The sequence below is a fragment of the Anabrus simplex genome, chromosome 2, assembly GCF_040414725.1.
Source record: "Anabrus simplex isolate iqAnaSimp1 chromosome 2, ASM4041472v1, whole genome shotgun sequence".
NCBI lineage: Eukaryota > Metazoa > Arthropoda > Insecta > Orthoptera > Tettigoniidae > Anabrus > Anabrus simplex.
In genome coordinates this window covers 329,667,032-329,691,685 of record NC_090266.1, presented here as the reverse complement: position 1 = coordinate 329,691,685, position 24,654 = coordinate 329,667,032, and the positions used below count along the sequence as shown (strand labels likewise).

Sequence of the window (24,654 nt, the reverse complement as noted above, 5' to 3'; positions counted from 1 at the left end):
TCTCGCCAGGGGACTTAAATATGAAGGGCCCAAGATCATGATAAAGAGTGAAGTCCTCAACGGGGGGGCAGATACCAGTTTTTAGTGCAACGTCTGATCGGGAACGGAGAGCTGCCACTAGCATCTGTATCCCACGTTAGCAGCGCGGCCAATTTCTCATCCGATGTCAGGCAGGAGGGGCAGGCTGATCAGTTAGTCTTTGTTGCAAACAAACGCCACGGCTAAACACCAGCTGCCTGTATGAACTAACAACCCTTACGATGAGAGTGAATCAACAATCAGAGACCCCCAAACCACCACTTGCCCTGGGCTTATGCCTGTCAGCTAAAAACAACCACAAACTTAATATGATGAAAACACAAGTGACAGAGTGACTACCTCAGGCCCAAGCTGATAAGAGTGAGGGACCTGGTTATTCAGATTCTGGGGGACCAGGACATCATGCAGGAAAGAGTTGGACCTTCCCGAAACTCCTCAAACCCAAGAGAACACAATTCACTGGCACATTCGACATACGGATACTGACAAAAACATGGATACTCAAGATACTGACGGATACCCACAACAATTTCAGAATCCTCATACTTGGTGGACAGGAAATATTTTGCAATTCTGATCACTGACTCCAGCGGATATGGCATCAAAAGGGGAAGCCTGTAATTAAACTAAAAAATAGTAATTTATTTGTACTGGGAACTGCAATCCTAGCACGTCACAGTATCCAGTATTCTTCACATCACCCTCGGAATACATCTCCCAACTCACTGTTAAATACGCCAACAAGGCCTACACACTGGTGAATACAAAGGCTACAGTCAACAATGAACCTAAAAAAAAACAAAGTAGAGAAGGTCTGGCAACAATCGAATGAGCACTCACCACTATGTCAAGATTTGCCTCAAGACTTTAATGTGCAAATCGGCAGAGACCGAGAACACAGACAAATTATTGGGAATTTCCCAGCACACAAAAAGACAAGACCAAAGAGCTGATAGAGTTCATGAAAGAGAAGGATATAGCCATCCTTGATATTAGTGAAACAAAATGGAGAGGAAGAGGAGGAAAGAGAATTGAAGGAAGTGTACAAGCTGCTTTACAGTGGAGGACAGAATGCTGTAACTGGAGTAGGAATGATCATTGGAAAGGATATCCTGGAATATGTGGAGGAGGTGAAGAAGATCAAAGACAGAATTAATAGCAAGGATAGTGTTTGAGACAGGAGCACGAGATCTGTTTGGTTTATATGCTCCACAAACTGGAAATAAAGAATATCTATAGAACAAACCCCTAAATGGAGAAGACTAGGAAGTAACTATAATGGGAGATCTGAACGAACAAGTGGAAAAAGACTAGGAAGAGAAGAGATTCTGGGGCCATATGGATATGGCAACAAGAATCACAGAGGGGATATTTTAATGGACTTCTGCCAGAGGAACCAACTAATAGGAAATACAGGTTTCAGGAAAAATGAAAAAATAGCCATAAGATTACCAGGTATGAATGGGGAGACAGAAGAACAAAAATGTTGATTGATTAGCCTACATACTAGGCAAAAAAAGACATCAGAAACATCTTATGGATGTTACAGCTATGCCTGAGGAAGCCCTTGGGCCAATTTGAAAGTAGGCATGGTCACAAAACTACAAGTAAAAGGAGAAAGAAAGATTAAGGTCTGGAGATTGACAGAAAAGGAGGTTCAGTAAGAGTTTAGCACAGTATTACAAAAACTGATACCAAAGACAGACATTAGTCATGTTGAGCAGGAATGGAATCAGTTTGAGTGTGCATTTGTAAGGTGCGCAGAGAAAACGTCGCAGGACATCAGGAAAGGTAAGAGAGAAAGAGACAAAATAATGGAATGGTAGCGTGACAGATAAAGTAAAGGAAAAGAAGAAAACTTGGAAGGAATGAAAAACACAAAAGACTGAAGAGAGTAGAACAAGATACACAGAAGCAAAAAGAATTTGTTAAAAAGTAGTAGCCGAAGGAAAGTTAGGAAACATTCACCAAGGAAGTAAAGAAAGATTTGAACTTTGGGGAAAAATTATTATTTGGAATTATAAGAAACTGTAGGAATGAAACTGAACACAGGGTAATAGTGAGAAGACCAGACGAGAGAATGAATAGATAGAAAGAATATTTCAACGAATTGCTGAACGTGAGAAACCAGACGTGGATAAGGTGTCCAGGCAGCAGAAATAGAAGTAACAGAGAAGGAAGTAGACATTACGACAGAGGACAGTTAAAAAGATGAAGACTGGAAAAACCTGTGGAATAGATGAAGTAGCCATAGAAATGATTAAGGCAGTCTAGCATAAGTCAGCAAAGAGAGAGGTCGTGTCGTGTGAGGTGTGTCGGCTGAGTGGTGTGGTGAAGGAGTGGGGGAGCGGTCGAGTCAAGTGAAGTGTGTGGAGTAAGCTCTGAAGATGATCGGTATGGAGCAGTACAGGATCACGATTGGGAGATGGCAGGGAAGAATGAAGAAGGGGACGAATATTCATAAAGAAAGCAAGGTTGAGATGATAGGGGACGAGAAGATGCTATTAGCGGCAGTGGTGGTCACTATGTTGCTGGTTATTGGAGGAGTGGAGTTAAATCCAGGTCCACAGAGTAGTGGCAGCATGAGCTGGGAAGATATAGAAATTATAAGGAAAGTGGTTAAGGAGGTAGTGGAGGAGATATGCCCATTTGAGCAGTTAAAGAAGATGCTACAGGAACAAGCCTAGGATCAAGAGATGAGGCAATGGATCCAGGAACACATGAAGGGCACTAAAGTAAAGATGGAAGACGAGAGAAAATTGGGGTCACCAAGGGAGAAAATAAAAAAATATGGAAGAGGTGGTGGTAAATTTGAAGAAAGAAATAGCAGCCTGCTGTCTGGATCATAGGAAGATATCCGTATTTATCTACGGGGTGGAGGAAGAAAAGAGGGAAACTAAAGTGGACATCATTTACAAAGTGGTAGATGTCATTCAACAGAAAATGAAAATTAACTTTAGTGAGGTAGATATAGACAATGTGGAGAGGATAGGCAAGGTGAGAGGATAGGCAAGATGAGAGGTCGCAGACCCATAAAAGTGGCGCTGATACCTTCATTAATGGCAGATATAGTGACAAGGAACGCTGATAATCTACGGAGTGAGAGAATAGGGATCAAGAGGGATCGGGGAAGAGAGGAGAATATGAATTTCAAAACTTTGAAGAAACATTTAGTGAGAGCTACATTGCAGGGGCCAGATACTGGTGGTGAATTACAGGAATTGGACAGTGAGGCAACTGAAAGCCTTAGATGAGAGTTTGAAGCAAGAAGAAATTAGCAGTGCAGATGAGGATGTACATGTAGAAGAAAGGATTCAGAAATCAGTTCAGGAGAAGACGGTCTTGGTTCGGAAGATAGGGCAATAGGAGGCTGTGTGTCGAGTGAATCTAATGTTGAGGCAAGCTTTGTGTCAACTCCAGTCAGATCTATTATTGATTGTGTTGAGGGGGAAATGGGGAAGGTGCGCGAAGAGCTGAAAAAGTTAAAAGGGACACCCACCAAAGGGGAGTCTTTGAGGAAAGGGAGAAGCACGAGTTTAAAAGATCTGTGGGGTAAGAAAGACAAAAAGGAGGGTATGGTAACGAGAAGTAGAAAGTGTAGTAAAGAGTCAGTAGATTATTGAGTAAAGGAATGTAATGTTAGTGAGGTAGATATTAATGAGTTTGGTAAAGGTATGTAGAGAGTGAATTTAAGTGTGAAATGTGGTATGTGTAAGGTGAATTGAAGATGGGCTGTTGAAGAAGTGGTGGTTTCGTGGATTGTTTTTGTAAAGGTGGAGTAGGTGTGGTTTGTAAATTATAAGCGGGTAAGTGGTGATAAATGAAAGTGGGAGATTGTATTGTGACATGGATGGTGGTTGTGTGTTTTACTGCTGTTACTGTAGTTACTGTAGTTAAAATTGTTTAGTGATCTTAGTGGAGTTAGATGAGGGTTGGTAATTGATGTATATAATTATATTGGAGAGAGGAAGTTAATATTTGGTGATGGCTGGTATAGGATATTATTAAAGGAAAGAGAAAGAAGTTGTGGAATGATGGAATGTGGAGGATGATTAAGAGATGGTGTACTAGTAAGGGGTTGATGTGGTATGGCAAGGGTAGGAGAGTAATGCTTGATCGATAAGAGAGGTAGTGTGGATATGGTTGGCTGTTGCTGTATTGTTATATGTAAGAGGTAGAATTGATGGTTTAGAGGAGATAAAAATAGTTGTGGAGTGAATTATGTATTGAACTGCTTAGGGATTTTGAAATATGTATTTAAAATGATTAGTGAATGGAGTATAATTAAGATAGATGATTTGGGTTGTAATTATGAGAGGTTAATTGGTGAGACATGATGATCAAAGCAGTAAATTTAGATGGCAGCTATGGAAGTGAATGGTGGAGCAGTGTCTAGGTTGTTAAACGTATAATATGAAAGGTATGAGCGATGAGAAGAGAGGTAATGGTGGCTAAGAGTAAGCAAGCGAAGGCTGGAAGGAAAGAGAGATAGATAAGAGAATTTAACTTGTACTTTCTTTCTGGCACCAAGATTGGGTGTCTCTTATGGAATTCACAACTATTGGGAGTTCACGTCATATGTCAACCTTAGTTCGTTTGCTGATATTTGCCTTTTGACTGGTTCAACCGAGACTCGTGATAATTCACTGAACTCTATTTTAACTCTTGTTTTCACTTTATTCGAAGGAATTCCATCCTCACAATATTAATTTAATCCACGCTTCATGCATTGATGTGTTACGATTGTAAATAATGTAAATGACATGAATAATTTATTGTTTTCTGACAACTGGGTTGTGCATAGTAGTGCACGTAGGCTAGAAGATTTTGAAGGTATTCCTGGTATAAAGGTATCTGAAAACATAGGTCAAGTAGCAGGACTTCTGTTTGGCGAGGTTTTATTGAGTATGTAGCTGAGCTAGACAAACTTATACTATCAGCAAAATTCACAGTCACATTCTCGTAACATCTCCTAAGACACTGAAATGGACTAATGTCACTAGCAAGGAATGTTTTTTTTTTTTTTGGGTGCTTTGTGTGTACTGATGCAGCAGTTTTGTCTGAAGGATTACTCATCAACCGATCCCCTAACATTTCTGCTATTCGGATTTCCACACCAGAGAAGAGTACTAGGACTATTCAGGAAGGCCTCCAGAAAGAAACACAGCAGTCCTTTAAAAGTTAATCAAGTTCTGACAGTTTATTTGTATGCAAGCACTCCATTTTGAAGGTAGTTAGAAAGTGGCCAGGAACAGGGCTAGTGCATGGTGTGAAGGGCACCCGCTCTGCAATGTTAACATTCATGTACAGCTACAAGCTTGAATCTTTTACTCACAATGTGTCCTATCAATCTCCCATCCCTTGATTAAATTTACCAAATTACACAGAATAATATTGTTAGTTATACTTTTATGGTTTTCAGAGAATTTTGTCCATCAGGAATTCTTTCATGCACTAGTAAATCTACTGACATGATGCTGATGTATCTGAGCACCTTCAAATACTAACGAACTGAACCAGAATCAAACCTGTCAACTTGATCTCAAAGTCACTGTTCTACCATCTGAGACACTCAAGTCGGCAAATCGCACAGAGAGAGCTAAATGTCTAAGAATTTCATGTATGCAGCAGTATAAGCCATGTCGGGTAATACATTATTACAAAGTTACAACTTTTTAAGAGTTGCTCCCTACTGATGAATGATTTTTCTTTAGTCTGGTCTCTCAACAGATACCTAACCAATATAATGCACCTATGGTCCAGACATTTGCTTCATTCGGGCACACAGGCCTTCTCCCTGAGCCAAACTCGCATGGTTCACAGGTGCGGTGCAGTTGTATGAATATTTTAAATGAAAATGCAAATTTCAGACCACCTCAAATGTGGGACAGTTCATACAATATACTGTATATACTTACCCATAACTGGCAAGAGGACTCCTAGTAGGAATACTATCACAGACCCCATCATATACAGAATGAGATAGCCTCCTATTAGCAGAAGGATGATACTAATGACTGGGTATTGTGTCTTCATTCGTGCAACTGACTCTGAGGCACTGAAGGCATAATAAACCAAAACAAGAGCTAATGTGATAGCCATCATGCCAACGAACATCTGCACAGGATGTAGAACTCTGTAAAAGAAATTGTTGTATTAACCACAGAAAAAATATACATGGAACAACACAATATCTCCCAACTTGAATTAAAAGACAAACAGCAAACTTAAGAGGTAATACAATGATAATTTTCAACCAGCAACACAAATGGATAGCAATAATAGCCTACAAATAATCTTCAATAAAGCCCCAACACTAGGAGACACCACGAAAATCCTACCACCAATCGCAAGCCTGGCTAAAGGTGGAAGGCAGGAGTCAGACTCTAGGAACGTGTCAGTGGAGATATTTAACACTGCAGCAATACGCATTGGAACCTTCAGAAAGTACGAATAGCCAGAGCATCTCCGAAGGTGACGCGTCCTGACCTTGCCTGACTGGGGTGACGAGTGAGGGCTATGTGGCCAGGACCAAGGCAGGCTGAAGAAACGAGGTCACAACATCCAATTTGCTAAAATCAACATTGGTACAGTGACGGGAATAACTCATGAGTTGAGACAGCATATTGACATTGCCTGTACACAAGAAACTAAGCAGAAAGGATAATCTATTAACTGTTAGAGACTAACTAAAAGATTAACTAAGTAAAAAATTTAAAAAAAGAGCGGTAATTGTTATATATGAAAAGCTATAGTATTAGTGAAGTAGATCGCATCTCAGATCACCTGATGGGCATCAGGATTATCGCTGGGACAGCAGCTGTGAGTACTGCGTCTTGTTATGCACTGCCAGATACGATGCTCAGATAAAGAACTTTATACCTTTTGAATAGACTTATCCGCTCCATCAAGAGTGATCTTTTCATTTGTAGCGATCTCAACTGCCATGCTAGCTGATCACGTAATGGTTTCGAGAGAGTGCATGGAGGCTTCGGGTACGGTGCACGTAAAGATGCAGGGGAACGAGCTTTAGAATATGCCGAAACATGTGATCTGGAACTTGCTTACATATTTTTCAGGAAATGCCCGTCACACCTTACTACCATATTTTTCTCACGTAATTAACACACTTTTCTTGAAGTAAAATACAGGCAAAAAATTTGGATGCCTAAATTATTCTAGGAATTTGGATATTAAAAAAAGTATTTACAATAAATTTACATTTAAAAGATACATCAAATATACACACAATTGGTTCAACTTATTTTCGGTTATCTTCATTTGGGCATAAAATTCCGGCGTGAGATTTTTCTGAAATGTCATCAGGTAAGTTGGACATGTCGGTTTGAAGTACCGACACTGGAAAATATTCTCTGTTGCTACAGTAGCGCACACTGCATTTGGACACAATACTTGTGGCCCGCTGCCCTCTGCCCGTATGTTCCAGCATAACTGATCACCATGAGTTTATGTGATGCAGTATTACTCGAATTCTTGCTCTCTGTGGACTAACAAACTATTTTGAGATCAAAGAAAACGCATGTCCTGTACCCGAAACACTCGTAAAATACATTTGTACCAGACTGGAACAGAGCGTCACTAGTCATTTCTGGGCTGATTCTCTCACTGAACTAGTGCAGTTGTATTTCCTACCGGCTGATAACACGTTGTCCAGTATTTGGAATGCCCGGTTTTGCAATAGGAATGCTGCTACCTGAGTAATTGACATCTTTATTTCAAAACTCATCCGGAGCTGCGTGATGGATGTTCGAACATTTCTTTTTCTCCACTTTGGCCCCAAGAATATTGGGATGCGTAAATTATGCAAGGACGTTAATTATGCGAGAAAATACGACATACAGGAAATTACAGCAGCGGTAGTCTCAACACAAAAATAGACTACTGGATGGTGCAAAGAAGAGACTTACAGCTGGTGAAGGACTCCACGTAATTCCTTCAGACATCATCACTCCTCAGCATAAGCTATTGGTCTTAGATTATTACCTTCATCTCTGACCATGCATCAGACCCTTCAGCACTATGCAATGTGTCAAATGGTGGAAGCTCCCTGAACAAGCAGCAGAACTTATGAACAGCAACAAACCGTTCCCTGTGGACAATGCGAATGAAGTGACATGGGATGAGGTCTCTGCAGTAATCCAGCGAAGTATAAACGAAATGTTTGGTGTGACAAAGCCAGGAAGGTATTTTGTAGACAAACAGGTGTGGTGGTGCAATAAAGATTTCCAGAATTTTGCAAAGCTCAAGAACACTGCATTCAAAAAGTGGTTTCATTCCAGACAGGTAAAAACCCATGAAAATCCAACTCTTACACTATCTTATTGTAAATCTAAAGAAAATGAGCAATTGGAGCTGCAAAAACTAAACACTTGCATGACTTCTACAAGTGACTAGACAGACCTGAAGGTGGAAACAGTATGTTCAGGCTAGCAAAATCTCGCAATCATGTTACAGAGGACATAGCTCATCTTCATGTTAAGGATGAATAACGACAACTACACCAATAACCATTACTGGCGCAATTATTTAGGTGTGATCAGCAATCTGCTGATCCCTTCAGCTGAACCTGTATAGGGTGCAGTATTTAGTACATCCCATTACAGCTGCAGCAGTCCAATCCGCCACCCATGCCACAGACCTGATGCCATGCCACTGTTGAAATAGGGAAGAAAACGGGACAACATGAAGCCGAATTCTTAACAGCCCTCTTCAAAAAATGCTTAGAGGAGAAGATCCCATTTAAATGGCAGACCAACATCACAGCACCTATCTGGAAAGGGAAAGCTGTCATGGATTGCTCAAACTACCACCCTATATGCCTCCTGTGTCATGTGATGAAGATAGTTGAAGATGATTGTTGTTTAAAGGGGCCTAACATCTAGGTCATCGACCCCTAATGGTAAGAAATGAGACGAAATGAAATGACAAATTAAAAGCCCAAAAACATCCACTGACCACAATTCAAAACGTGAGGACGAAGAATGAATGGATGGATATAAATTTAAAACGATCAGTGGAACCGACCTACAGTGCCTCACATGCAGAGAAGCTGGCGTAGAACAATAGTATTACTGACCAAGGGACTGCTTCTACAACACAATACTGAATCGATGATACTTGTAGTCGAAACGGGTCCAAAGTCCAAGTAAGCGGCCCCTCACAATGGTACTTATCGCTAGGAAAGTAGAACCACGGTATTTGTTATGTTGCGGTACTAATCAAGAGTAGAGTAGACTTGCGGTATTCCACACATTATGGTACTACTCACAGGTAATGAAATTCGTACATGTTTTACAGACCTAGGCTGTTTCACACATTACGCTGCCATTTACAGGCAACGCAAACCTATGATGTTCATCACATAAGGGTACTAACCACAGGGACTTGTACTATCCTGTAGTGTTCCTCATATAGTGGGTACTAATCATAGGCAAGCCAGAACCATGGGTTCCCTCATCCCATGGTGTCCCTCATATAGTGCTGCTAATCACAGGTACTGTAAAAGCCATCGCACTCTCAGTTGCTACTAATCACAAACCTATTTGGTACCTAAGGTAGTTGTACTACGTGCAAGTAAATGCGACCCATGGTGTTCCCCACGTGGTGATACTAATCACAAGTAGTTTCATGGTTCTAATTTGATCATCCCTTGCTCGCCCCTTTTAGTCGCATCTTACGACAGGCAGGGGATATCATGGGTGAATTCTTCGTCTGCGTCCCCCACCCACAGGGGGTGAAGATAGTTGAACGTGTAATTGATGCACACCTGTGCAGCACTGTCACCACCAAACCAGTGTGGCTTCATGAGGGAAAGCAGAAAAACGTATGCCACCATCTGCTAGAAGAGGGGAATTAAGAGAGGAGAAAGACAGTCCATATAGCCTTTCTAGGTTTTGAAAAGGCATTCATGAACTAATTTGGTATTCTCTGCATTTACATGGCATTCTGGAGGCTTGCATTTGCTGGGTACAACACTACAAGCTCTGTCAGTTGCGCTGCCGGTGTCACTTAGCCATTCAGCATTCGACTGATGTGGGCTTCCATCAGGGGCCATTATCATTTATCTTATCCATGGACAATGTGACTGCAGATCTACAAATGCCTTATCCATGAACCTTATGGCATAGTGTTGATGTTAAGTTGGCTGGTGATTCCCAGAATAGCCAACATCTGGAAATATCCGGTCAACCAGCAGAAAACATGACTGGACCAATTTGGACTATGGCTCAACCTGACAAGAACTGAATACATGGAGCATGATGCCCAGACAGACGACACGATAGTAGTTTATGGTATCCCACAGGTCAAGTCTAAAAATTTTAGGTATCTTGGTTACCACACAACTGATGGTGACATGGTCTGAGACACCCGACCGAGAGTTAATGCAGGATGGTTGAAGTGGTGTCAGTTACAGGTGTACTTTGCAACCAGAAGATTCTCGACCTAACATCAAATTTGTATTGCATAGTCATTTGGCCAGGAACACTATATGAGGCGGAATGTTGGCCTGTGACGAAACATGAGCAGATCCTTCATGTCATGAATATAAGGATGCTAAGATGGATGCTAGGTGTTACACAACTGGACCACCTATGCCATAAGATCACCCCAATGTCGACAAAGACGAGAGAGGCTAGAGTGCACTGGTATGGACACTTAGCCAGAGCTGATGGAGAATCCATTGCAAAATGAGCATTTGAACTTAGTCCTGACAGATGGCAACCCTGAGAACAACCGAAAAAGTGTTGGACTGTTTGCAGAAAATGTGACAAGCAGGTGTCCAACCATTTGACGCTGCAGACCGAGCGAAGTGAAGGGCAAGATGTAGGAAGGTGGACCCCGCAGCCAGACAGTAACAGCACCAATGAAAAGGATGAAAAATGATCTTCAATAAAAAGAGTTTGTCTGTAATGTGAAGCTTTTGACATACTGTAGATATACTCATTTTAAAAATTCACCAGCTTTTTCAATTCTTTTCAGCCAGTTAAGTGGATTCACGAAAACAAAAAAATACATGTTTCTTTGTTTTTAAAGGAGATTCCAAATACCAGTTTTCATGTCTATAACATCTTTAGTTTTTGAGTTATAAGTAGGCCTATGCTCATTAACAAAATTTAACCCCTTTACTTATTTTCACTCTCCCCCTTAAGCCGATTTTCCAAAAAGAAAAAGTATGCGTTTCTTTATTTTCTAAGGAGATTCCAAATATCAATGTTCACGTCTGTAACATTCAGTTTTTGAGATATAAGTATCCCCATAAAAAGAATTCAATTCTTTCACTTCCTTTCACCCTCCCTCTTAAGTGAATTTTCCTAAAACAAACAATACGCATTTCTTTATTTATAAAGGAGCTTCAAAATACCAATTATCATGACTGTAACATGGTTAGTTTTTGAGATATATGTATCCAGCTAATAAATCTCATTCTGTCCCGTATTGGCTCAACACAACTAAGGTTATGTTACAAGGAGATTCCCACCTTCCAATACGTGTACAATTTCTTATAGCTAGTTTATTGTTTACATGACATTAAAATATAAATGATGATTATGATGATGATGTGATAAAATGTTCATTCATGTTGGGTTAAAATTTTCCAAGAAGTCAATGTCAAGTTAACAAAATCGGCGTAAGGGGTCTTCTTTTTAGGCTGGAGAAGTACATACTTGTTGAGTCTTGAAGATAAGAATATAAAAGATTTTCTAACATATGATTGTTGGGGGAACTCTTGAGAACAACCGTAGCTGAAGTTGAATTTGAAGTTAGAATGTTGTGATAAGTCTCATAGTCGGTCATGTTGTGTTTAGCGTCCTCCCTTATGCCGTGTCGTCATAAGAATTCGACTCCCCCTCCCCCAAGTTGATTTTCCTCCAAAAATGCATGTTTCTTTATTTTTAAAGGATATTTCAAATACCAACTTTCACGTCTGTAACATCTTTAGTGTTTTTTTTTTTTATAGATATAAGTATCCTCATACAAATAATTCAACTAAATTTCAATTATTTCAGCCTCCTTAACCCGCCAGTGGTCGCTATATGAGCAAAATGCTCACAGTCATTGAAAATCATCTGCTCTTTTATACAGCATGTAGTTTTGAACCCGAGCCCTGATGTACCTTCACACTGCAGTTTTGAGAAAGACGGATGCATTGAAACGCACATCTGTGACCTTGAGAATGGACAGGGAGGGAGGAATTTTCAGCGACCATCAACGGTGAGCATTTTGCTTCATGCGCGACCAGTCACGTAGGTGCTAATTTCTGTGTGTGTGATAGTTTTGCTATTATTGAATAATGTTTCATAGTTGAAACAGTTCTTTGAAACTTATTGTATTAATGTGTTGCGTGACGATGGCTTCATGTCATGACATTTTAGCTTGGTTTGATGCAATTCCTAGTGATCAACTCGAGGACGAGAACAGTGAAATGGACCGTGAAAGTGAACATAAAACGGGTACTGGAGAGTGAGACAGAAGATCATGCTGATCGAACCGTACCTGGAGAGCAATCTGGAGCTGGCGAACAATTTACCTGTGTGTTGGAGGTAAATGGGAATTTCCTGTTTAGTAACAATGTTCATATAGAGAAAGATAAGGTGACAAAGTGGGGGAGACACTCACCAAGAAGAAATCTACGCTCACGTACTTGCGCTGAAAATATAGTGACTCATCCTCCTTGTGTAAAGGGCATTGCAAAATACGCACACACTATTTTAGAAAGTTGGGAATTGTATTTCCAGATAAAGTTATAACATTTGGGATTTATTACTATTTGTAATTTAATTTTTAATTTTTAGTGGTCTTTATAACCATTCGAGATTTATTCTTAGGCCTATGTTCATTTAATGTGTTAATATATTTATGCTTGAAATCTGTTGGTATTTATAATGTAAACATGTTATATCATAACGTGAGCATTTTGCTCAACGTGCGACCACTCGTGTTACTTTCATCCTAGCAACCACTGGTGGGTTAATTAGATTTTCCGAAAAAAAAAAAAAAAAAAAAAAAAAAAAAAAAAAAAAAAAAAAAAAAAAAAAAAAATAAAATAAAATAAAAAAAAAATCCTTTATTTTTAAAGGAGATTCCAAGTACCAATTTTCACATTTGCAACACCTTTAATTTTTGAGATACAAGTATTCTCATACAAAGAATTCAACTAATTTTTCAATTCTTTCACCCCCTTAAGTGGATTTTCCAAAAACAAAAAATACATATTACTTTATTTTTAAAGGAGACTCCAAATACCAATTTTCACATCTGCAACATCTTCAGTTTTTAAGATATCAGTATCCTAATGTAAATAATTCTACCCCCTTTTCAGTCCTTTTCACCCCCCACCCCTTAAGTGGTTTTTTCCCAAAACAAAAAAATGCATGTTTCTTAGTTTTTAAAAGATTAATAATAATACCAATTTTCACGTCTGTAAAAGTTAAGTTTTTGAGATATACTCTAGATATGCTCATTTTAAAAATCCACTCCTTTTTTTAGTTCCCCTCAAGTGGATTTTCCGAAAACAAATTGTCTATGTTACTTTACTTTTACAGGAGATTCCAAATGCCAATTTGCATGTCTGTACCACATTATGCTTCTGAGATATAATGTACATACAGTCTCTTCAAAAATCCTCCCCCACTTTTGTCATTCCTGATCACCCCCGGCCCATTAATTGGATTTTTCAAAAACAAAAAATATGTTTTTATTTTTTACTTTTAAAGGAGATACCAAATAACCAATTTTCATGTCTGTAATGTCTTCAGTTTTTGAGATATAAGTATTCTCATAGAAGGTATTCAATCCATTTTTTCACCCCCCTTAATGAGAGTTTCCAGAAACAAAAAAAATATGTGTTTCTTTATTTTTAAACAAGATTCCAAATACCAATTTTTACCTTTGTAAACTTTCAATTTTTTGAGATATAGATATACTTATTTATACAGTTCACCCCCCATTTTACTCCCTTAGCGATGGAATGTCCAAAAATCCTCTGGCTCGGCGATGATGAATCAGTCAGTCAGTCAGTCAGGACGTGTTATTTTATAGATATGGATTTGCCATTTTTTGGTTATGCTTCTTGTTCACATTACCTTCTCAACTGACATTTGGTACATTGACTTCTCCCGCTAAAATCACATTCCTTTCCATGTCGTTTCCCACATAGCTGATTATCCTATCAAAAATTCTGAATCAGTGTCAGCGCTACCCTTTCCCAGTCTGTACACTCCAAAGACATCAAGTTGCCTATTATCTTTAGAAAGGAGCCTTTCACCTAGAATTTCATGTTTGTCATCTTTAAATTTGAATAGGTTACAAATTCTTCTTTCACCAGAATGAATACTCCCCCTCCTACCATTCCTATCCTATCTCTATGATACACACTCCAGTTCCATGAGAAAATTTCTGAATCCATTATATCACATCTCAGCCATGATTCAACTCCTATTACAATATCTGGTAAGTATATTTCTATTAAATTACTTAATTCTATTCCTTTCTTTACAATACTTCTACAGCTCAACACTAACATTTTTATGTCATCCCTACTTGACTTCCAGATCCCTGTACCCTTATCACCGCTCCCTAGACCAATTTTTCAACAAAAAAGTTCGCTCAAATTCTACTAGAATTTGTCGAAGCTGCATTGGAAAGTGGCTAAAATTGTTTTTATGCTTGGTTCCACATGCATATGTGAAAGATTTATTTTCTGTTTTGACTTGTATGAAAACTAGACTGCATGTGAGTATTTATGATTGTAACATGCGAGTATTTACGATTGTAATTTAAAGAACACACTCAGAATTGCTGTCAGCTAATTCCCTTGACCAGACATTACTAGTATCATTGCAAAGAAAGAGGGATATAGGAGGTAGAAGATAAACTATCAGCTCAATTTAAAGAGAATTTTTGTTTGTATGTTTGAACCTCTTTTGCACCAGCGACCTTGTCCCATCGAACTGAGCGTCTCCGCCCACCGCACAGAAACATTTTGCTGCAAGGAAGGTGAGGAAGGTGGAAAAAGGTGGAGCAAGCGAGACAGGGATAGGAAAAGAAAGAGACAGTGCTATTGTTCAAAATCGTGGAGTGGCAGTTTGCACCAGGGTCAACCTAGTAAAGTAATCATTTGCACCATGCGCCGTGCAATGCACTGATGCACGCACCCTGAGAGGCCGTGGTCTAGAGAGCTGATTATTTCATTCATGGTAATTTCATAGGCCCCGAGTCAGTTTCCTAGTTTCAATGCACTGAATCCTACACTTGTAGACTCCAAATTCCATACAGATGTGCCTCGAAAACTATTCGTTCAATGTAAATAAATTCATCGTTAACAATTTGAGTAATTTATTGAAAGACATTTATGATAATTTGATTTTCCCAAAGGGAAATTTGACACCACCCTTTTTTTTTTTTTTTTTTTTTGCTAGGGGCTTTACGTCGCACCGACACAGATAGGTCTTATGGCGACGATGGGATAGGAAAGGCCTAGGAGTTGGAAGGAAGCGGCCGTGGCCTTAATTAAGGTACAGCCCCAGCATTTGCCTGGTGTGAAAATGGGAAACCACGGAAAACCATCTTCAGGGCTGCCGATAGTTGGATTCGAACCTACTATCTCCCGGATGCAAGCTCACAGCCGCGCGCCTCTACGCGCACGGCCAACTCGCCCGGTACCACCCTTTTTATTCAGGCCAACCTTGCTGTATGGGAGTGAAAGCTGGGTGGACTCAAGATATCTTATGAATAAGTTAGAATCAACAAACGTGAAAGTAGTGAGAATGATCTGAGGAGATAAAGGCTAAATTAGAAACGAACTTGATAATCCAATCTCGGTGGTGGGGTCGTGTGAGGCGAATTGAGGAGGATAGGTTACCTAGGAGTAGAGGGAGAACAGGACGATGATGGTTAGACCTGGTTTCTAATGATTTAAAGTTAAGAGATGTATGTTCAATCTGTCAGCGATGCCGCTGGTGGGATCCTCAACAGCTCTGCCGTCAGCTGTCATAGATGGCCTAGGCATCACTGAAGAGGCGTACTAGGGAAATGAGGAGTGAGGTAGTTTCCCGTTGCTTTCCTCACCAAGCCAGAGTTGCTATTACATATCAGTCTGCCAAGCCTACTGAAATGCATACACCAATCGACCCTATGAGCAACATTTTCACACCATTCATACCAGGGACTGGCTGCATAAGGAATGGCGTTACTGTTGTAACCAAGGTTGAAGTTTACTAAACACAACTTTTATTGCTTCACTTTATGATATTTACACAAATAATTGAAATTTATTTTGAAGCAAGAAGGAATATTGAATCTTGAGAAAAGTTTGTCTTTATACAATATGTACAGGTTTACAGTCTTTATGTACACTTCTATCTTGAAAAGATAGTCTTTGTGAATTGACACGTTGATAGTCGAGAACTATCTGGCACACTAACATAAATGTCTTTGAGAGTCCTTGTTTGTAGAAGTGCCTGAATTCCTAAAAAGCAAGTTCAATTGATTGAAGAAATTCCACCTAGCGAAACTAAGGGAGCTTGCGTAAATTAGGGAATGAAAATGGCTTGTAAAAGAATTACGGAACATAGGCAGCGGAAACAGGTAAGGGAGCGGTGACCAGAGGTGAAACCTCGTACTGCCAGAAATTCAGTCCACCTGGTCGAAGCACATTTTCAAGAGGAGTAGCCTCCGTGCTCGACGTAGGGTGTATTCTGGAGCTGGACACCGGGCAAGTGGGCAATTGAGCAGGCAGGGAGCTCCTATTTATAGTACACTCAATGGTCAGGCACGCGCACTGAGGGCTGCGCGTCGAAGCTAGCAGAATGATACACAGGCGCGCGTGCAGCTGGCTGGAGGAGCGAGAAGAGAGCGCCGGACATACAACACCCTCCCCTCCTAAATACGCCGGTACGGCGTGAAACGGCGGCGGCGCTGGCGGCGACTGCGATGCTGGGGTGGAGCTGCTGATTTCTCTGTTGTATTGTCCGGAGCTGGAACTGGGCGGAGTGGCGCTGTCTCGTCCTGAAAGGAACCCATTGTTATTAAATGATCTAAAGCGCGTTCAGCAATAGATTTATCTGGTTTAGCAATAGCATCAACAGCTGGACAGGGGCGGTAGCGCAGACGTATCTGATCTTGATGGCGGCAGATACGTTTCTCCGTAGTCTGTATCTCGTATAGACGATGACCCAAAGATCTGCAGATGACTCCAGGTATCCAGAGTGGGTTGGATTTGAATGTCCTGGTGTAGACCTTGTCGTTGAGGGAGAACTTCGTTGGTGAGGTCTTATGCTGGGCTGGAAGAGGCTGTAACAGAGAAAGTAAAGTTCTGTGAGGTCGTCCATGGAGCTTCTGTGCAGGAGTGATATTATCAGCGCCGGGTAGAGTTCTGTAGTTGTTTAAGAGTTGGAGCAAGGCTTGGTCTTTAGTTAAGCCTGAAGAGACAGCTTTCTTCATACTTCTTTTAAATGTTTGTACGAAGCGTTCAGCTTCACCATTAGATTGAGGGTGAAAAGGTGGTGCTAGGATGTGACGAATGCCATTATGTGTACAAAAGTTCTGAAAAGCAGTAGCTGTAAATTGAGGTCCGTTGTCTGAAATGAGTACTTGCGGTAAACCTTCTGTAGTAAAGATTTTCTGGAGAGCACGAATGGTAGCTTCGGTTGTAGTAGTCGAATGCATATCCACGACATATGGAAAGTTTGACAGTGAATCGATGACTATTAACCACATGGAATTGAGGAAAGGACCTGCGAAATCGATGTGAACTCGTTCCCAAGGAGTAGTAGCAGGAGGCCATGAAGCAAGATCAGAAGACGGGGCGTTCTGATTCGTTTGACATTGCTCACAATGACGTATTAGCTTTTCGATGGCGGCATCAATACCGGGCCAGTAGCAGTGTTGACGGGCGAGTTGCTTTGTTCTGGAGATACCCCAATGGCTTTGGTGTAATAATCCGAGAACTTGTTTCTGTAGGCTAAGTGGGATAACCACTCGGAAGATGGTGCCTGCTTCTAGTAATACCACTCCGGCACGAGTCGTGAGACGATGCTGCATACGATGATAAGGTGCCAGGTGGGCAGGAAGTGTGCTCTGAAGAGGCCAACCGTTGCGGATGTAAGTACGTACAGTAGCAAGTGTACTGTCCTTATCCGTAGCTTTAGCTATGCAGGTAGCATCAATAGGAAAACTGGATACAGTATCTTCAAGTTCTATGTCCAACTGAAGACATTCAGATTCTTGAGAATCGAAGGCAGTATCAGGACCAACGGGTAAGCGGGAGAGGGCATCAGCATTACAATGCTGGGATGTGGCTCGATATACAATCTGATAGGAATAATCAGAAAGGAACATGGACCATCGTTGAAGCTTTCTGAGGGAATTCTCTGGGATCTTATTACCAGGATGGAATAAGTGTACGAGAGGCTTATGATCGGTAATGATCAGGAAATGGTTGCCATAGAGATATTCATTGAAACGGCGAATACCAAAGATGATGGCTAAAGCTTCTTTCTCTATCTGTGAGTATCGACGTTGATGGTCATTAAGTGTTTTCGAAGCGAAGGCGATGGGGCGTTCTTGTCCATGACGATCCTTCTGGGAGAGAACGGCACCGACACCGTAGTCTGAAGCGTCAGTAGCTAGCGTGATGATCTTGTCGGGCTGAAAATGAGTGAGTTGTATAGCTTGAATTAAGGCGTTGTTGATTGTTTTCCATGCCTGTTGGCATTGCGGAGTCCACTGAAATTTAACACCTTTTTTACGTAGAGCGTTTAATGGAGCTGCCACTGTAGCGAAGCGTGGAATGAACTTATTATAATAGTTCGCTTTGCCTATGAAGGACTGAAGCTGCTTGAGGTTCTGAGGTGCTGGCATGTTTACTATCGCTGAGACATTCTGTGTACTAGGACGAATTCCATTCTTATCAAGTATATGTCCTAGGTAGTGAACTTGAGGCTGAAAGAAGGTACATTTAGCGAGATTCGCTCGTAGGCCATTGTCTTTCAATTTCTGGAGAAGGAGGCGTAGATTGGTTAGATGTTCCTGATGATCTTTTCCAGTAACAATAATATCATCCAGGTAGTTAGCACAACCGGGAATGGAGGCGGTGAGTTGAGCCAAATAGCGCTGAAAAATAGCCGCTGAGGATGAAACACCGAATGGGAGCCGCTGGAGCTGGAGCAGTCCGAGAGGAGTGTTGAGTGTGAGAAATTTCTTAGATTCTTCGTCTAAAAGTAGCTGGAGATATGCTTCTTTAAGATCAACTCGAGAGAAGAATTGTCCACCAGAGAGACGACGGAATAAGTCTTCTGGACGTGGAATAGGAAAGATATCTGTGTCGAGTTGTGCGTTGACTGTAGATCGAAAATCGCCACAAAGTCGAACATTACCATCAGGTTTCTTGATTACCACGAGTGGAGTAGCCCATTGACTAGAAGTAACTGGGACAACAATTCCAGTTTGTATCCATCTGTCTAATTCTTTCGTGACCTGGTCTTGAAGTGCTAGGGGTACTGGACGTGATTTGAGGAAGCGAGGCTTAGCTCCGGATTTCAGCTGTATGTGAGCTGTATAGTCTTTGGCTGTTCCGAGCTGAGAGTCGAAGACTTCAGGAAACTGCGCTAGGAGAGCGGTAACGTCAGAAGTAGGATGCAATGTAGATACGACGTTAATGTTGTCATGTATCTGGAAACCAAATAAGTTAAATAGATCCATGCCCATAATGTTTGATGCAGTGTAGTTGTTAACTACGAGAAGAGGAATGGCCTTCTGAATTCCTTTATAACTAGCCTGAAGCTTGATTTGACCTTTGATGTCAATTTTCTTCTTGTTAAATGTCACGAGCTGGATGTCAGCTGGAGAGCATGAAGGTGAACCTAAGTCGTGGTAGGTAGTCAGGTTAATAATAGAAACAGGTGATCCAGTATCTAATTGAAATTCGACAGATCGATCAGAGAATGAGAGAGGAATGATGATTTTGTGAGAATCCTTTGTGGGAAGAATAAGATTGATTTGATCAACTTCCATGTCTTGGCGGGGCTGTATATGCTTCCGGCGTGCTGCAGTAGTCTTAGCAGGGCGGAGCGAACTTTGACAGACAGTCTTAATGTGTCCAAGTTTATTACATCGTTCACAAGTAGCTTTGAAAAAACGACAGTCACGACGTTCATGATGCTTGAAACAACCTCGGCAGGAAGGCAGGAGTTTCGAGGAGCTTTTAGAATTGGGCTTCCGTGGAGCATTACGAGAGGGAACCTGGCGAGAATGCTTGGTGGAGAGCGCCTTATCCGTACGGTTCACTGTAGCAGAGGACTTGCGGGCCTGAGGCGAGACTTGTGCAACTTCGTGTGGAGAAGCTATGGCTGCGGCAGTCTTGGTAGTAAGCGCATAAACCGTAGCAATACGCTGGACGTCTTCTAAAGAAGGGTTACTCTGCTTGACAGCGTCAAAACGTATTTTGTCTTCAGGAGTATGTAAAATTATCATGTCCCGAATGAGAGAATCAGTGTAGGATGAACCACAACCGTCCTTGGAGCAGATGAACTGGCAGGGTTTAGCTAGACCACGCAATTCAGTTATCCATTCAGTATGTGTCTGATGGGGTTGCTTTCTGCTGTGAAAAAATTTATAGCGAGCAGCCACTATGTGAGGAGCTTTGGCATAGTGTTCCGTGAGACGGGCCAAGAGCTGCGTGAAGGGTACCTCAGATAAGTGTTCTTCCGGACTTAATTTACGTAGTAATTCACACGTAGCATTGCCAACCGAACTAAGAAATAGTGCGCGGCGGCGTTGATCATCTGTGACAGAATGGCAGATGAAATGCTGTTGTAAACGGGCTAAATAAACTGACCATTCTTCCTTAGCTGGATCAAAAGCAGTGAACGGAGGAATAGCTGATGGCTGTGTAGAGACAGAAATAGCTTGAATAGCCTGAATTAATGCTGCCTGTTGTTGTTGCATAAACTGTTGTTGTTGCTGCTGTAAGGCTTGGAAGACCGTAGCGAGTTGTTCCGCAGTAGCCATTGCGAGATGCGTGCAAGAAAGAGTAAGGTAAGCTGTGTGTCAGAACTGGTTGGAGTGTCGTTGTCGTTTAGCACGTCGCCGTAGAGTTGACAACTGGGCCCGTTGAATTGTAGTGTCGTGTTTACCTCGTCGCTATAGAGTTGGCGATTGGGGCTGATGACGTGTAGTTTGGTGCTTGTTTACCTCGTCGCTATAGAGTTGGCAACTGGGGTCGAAGAATTGTAGGTTGCTTTTTTACCTCGTCGCCATAGAGTTGTGTTGTAACCAAGGTTGAAGTTTACTAAACACAACTTTTATTGCTTCACTTTATGATATTTACACAAATAATTGAAATTTATTTTGAAGCAAGAAGGAATATTGAATCTTGAGAAAAGTTTGTCTTTATACAATATGTACAGGTTTACAGTCTTTATGTACACTTCTATCTTGAAAAGATAGTCTTTGTGAATTGACACGTTGATAGTCGAGAACTATCTGGCACACTAACATAAATGTCTTTGAGAGTCCTTGTTTGTAGAAGTGCCTGAATTCCTAAAAAGCAAGTTCAATTGATTGAAGAAATTCCACCTAGCGAAACTAAGGGAGCTTGCGTAAATTAGGGAATGAAAATGGCTTGTAAAAGAATTACGGAACATAGGCAGCGGAAACAGGTAAGGGAGCGGTGACCAGAGGTGAAACCTCGTACTGCCAGAAATTCAGTCCACCTGGTCGAAGCACATTTTCAAGAGGAGTAGCCTCCGTGCTCGACGTAGGGTGTATTCTGGAGCTGGACACCGGGCAAGTGGGCAATTGAGCAGGCAGGGAGCTCCTATTTATAGTACACTCAATGGTCAGGCACGCGCACTGAGGGCTGCGCGTCGAAGCTAGCAGAATGATACACAGGCGCGCGTGCAGCTGGCTGGAGGAGCGAGAAGAGAGCGCCGGACATACAACAGTTACTAGCATCGCTCATACCTCAGTCACTTTCATATTGTCAAAGCCAAGGATAAGACAGAGACAGATCTATGAAAGTAACAAAATTGCTCTAGCCTATACCAGAAGACATAGTGCACTGTAAACACTAGGTCCTGCCAGCAAAGGCATAGTTAAGAGATATGGAAACAAAATGAGGCCACAGAGCTAGTTACAAATAGAGGGTTGTAGACTGAATGCTGAAAGGTATAACAGTCTAGAATGAAAGTGTATGTATGTAATGTATGTATGTACGTATGTACTTACAATCTATCAAAGGGTAGAGAAGGGTCTACCTATTCAATATGGTATTGAATAGGTGGACCTTTCTCTGCCCTTTGTTAGTGATTAGGTGTCAATGCGGGCCAGAATGAAACTCATAACTTATGTAGGACTACTTCCAATCTGTGAAAACAGTGGATCAATTACACATCTTGTTTCATAAATATTCATGGGGGTGGTTTTACGTGATTTCCCCTCTACATTCAATCACTGGCATGTTTTGTATCAGGAAATTGATCAGGTCTCAAAAATAAATGAACAGATCAGGGAAAAGTCATAACATGAAATTTCAATACAAGCAATCTATGTTTCATGAGTTATTTACAATTTCACAACTTTTGGAATAGAGCAGAGAACTAGCAAGAAAAATCAACTATGAATGAAACCAGAGAATTAACCCACTGAGACAAACATTGTTGGCAAAATAAATATGCCCTGGAGCAGGAATTATTTTAAGGGAAATTTCTGTCTACAACTTTCTGTGGGGGAAAAAAAAAAGAGGGAACTTTCAAAACATAAAAGGAAAATGAATATGATAAAATACAGAACATTGCATGTTAAAACATATTTTCCACAAACTGCAGAACATGGAATATGTTTTATTTTGTTATTGTCCTGCACCCATATTCACTCCATCGGCACATGTACGTCACATTTATCTTCTCTCTGCTCATCTTCCTATTCATTTACGGCACTATTCAATTCATCATTATCAGAACTAGAATTGATACTACTCACTTCTGTTACTTTCATCGAAAGAATTATAATTATCATCACTTTCGAGCAAAGATTCGATTTCTTTTTTCTTTCAGCTGCCGACGAGCTACCATGTTCGTTTACTTGTGTCCAAGTCAAAGACCAACCACTTGAAAATAACAAATGACACCAAACTATTGTCTATTATCGATATATGTATCCAAAGAATATGAAAAGAGATGTCACTCACACATATACAGAGTCACAACTATCTCCATCTATTGTGGAATCAGTTAAACTGCATCGTAATGCGAAAACGGAACAGTTCCATGGTTCTGCCTCACGTACATAGTAGCGGAGCACGGAATGGTTCCATCACTCTGCGCCAATGGGTTGAAAATGAAAATAATACAGAGATCAAATTAACTATCACGTTGGTGAATAAAACACAACTTGTTTGAAGCCAAAGTATAGAACAATATGCTTTTTTTTTTTAACCTGTGAACCAAAATCTCCATGCTAATTGCTTATTCAAATACCATCAGCAACTAATGCCTTGAACACATCGGGAAATAAGAAATGTGAGCCACAAGGTGTAGTGATACAGTAAATAATAGATGTCATGCCAGTGCAGTCCCATTTTGTACAACATTCAGACTATGTGAGTTAGTTAAATACCAGTGCAACATGAACATTCTTTCTTTCCTCTTTGTACATACCATACAAGTTAAAGCATCTGATACAAACTGAACCCAGAAAATATACCGAACAAAATATGTCAGCTCCCCCAATTACGTTCGCTATAACAGAACACTTTTACAAAGACAAAATGTGCTGTTCTGTCCAACACATACAGTTTCGTTTGGCAAATATTATAAGAAGTTGCAAGATAAGCATACTCCATTACAGTGACTGATATAAAAGCTGTCATACTAACAAGGGAGTTAGCACAGGTTATGATTGCGATTGCAAGAATGTTGTGGCTCAATGAGAACATGAATGATGTGTCAATAATAAATATGCAAAACATAAGTGCTATCATCAATTACATTGTCAGTTACAAACATTTGATGATCCGCTCATCAGGGACCACGTCTATCATCATAAACAATGCAGTCTCTTTAGTCATTTAAACATTTTGTCGAGAGCTATTTTGTGTTCGAAATAGGCATCACCCAAGGTCATGCGATAAAGCTGACCGAGTGACATCTAGCTGTACCTGCACCGGTACTGTAAACTGCAGATGTTATGCGTGAGCTTTGCAACTAGTACATTCGTCAATTGTAACTAATCAACTGGGGCAGCTACACAATCATTCTGTTTATTCTGTGACTGATTACGTAGCGAGACTATTAACTCTCACTAAAGGACTGCAATGAATCCTGGAAATACCGTTAGTCATGACAAATAAAATAAAAATCTACAGAAATTACAACACAGAAGCGAAAGGGAGCTGAACTATAAAACAATGTGATAGAAGACACAGTGGCAACAAATAGATGTAAAATATGTAACTAATATACAAGACTACAATGAAGAATACGAATACGAAGGAGATGATCGGCCAGAAGAAACTGATGACAAAGTGCCAATCTAGAATCTGACAAGATGTTTGCAAGTGCTGGAAGTTAGTTGTCCTATTTTATGCAAAGTCCA

At 40.7% G+C, this 24,654-nt stretch overlaps 1 protein-coding gene across 1 annotated transcript in view; it reads right to left on the bottom strand.

Annotated features, from left to right (window-relative positions):
* The window catches only part of Jwa (PRA1 family protein Jwa), an 84,850-nt gene that overhangs the window by 43,145 nt on the left and 17,051 nt on the right, over window positions 1–24,654 (bottom strand). The window contains exon 2 of the mRNA XM_067139063.2: window positions 5,958–6,175. Within this exon, the coding sequence (XP_066995164.1) occupies window positions 5,958–6,175 (218 nt within the window). The remainder of the gene's footprint in view (window positions 1–5,957; window positions 6,176–24,654) is intronic.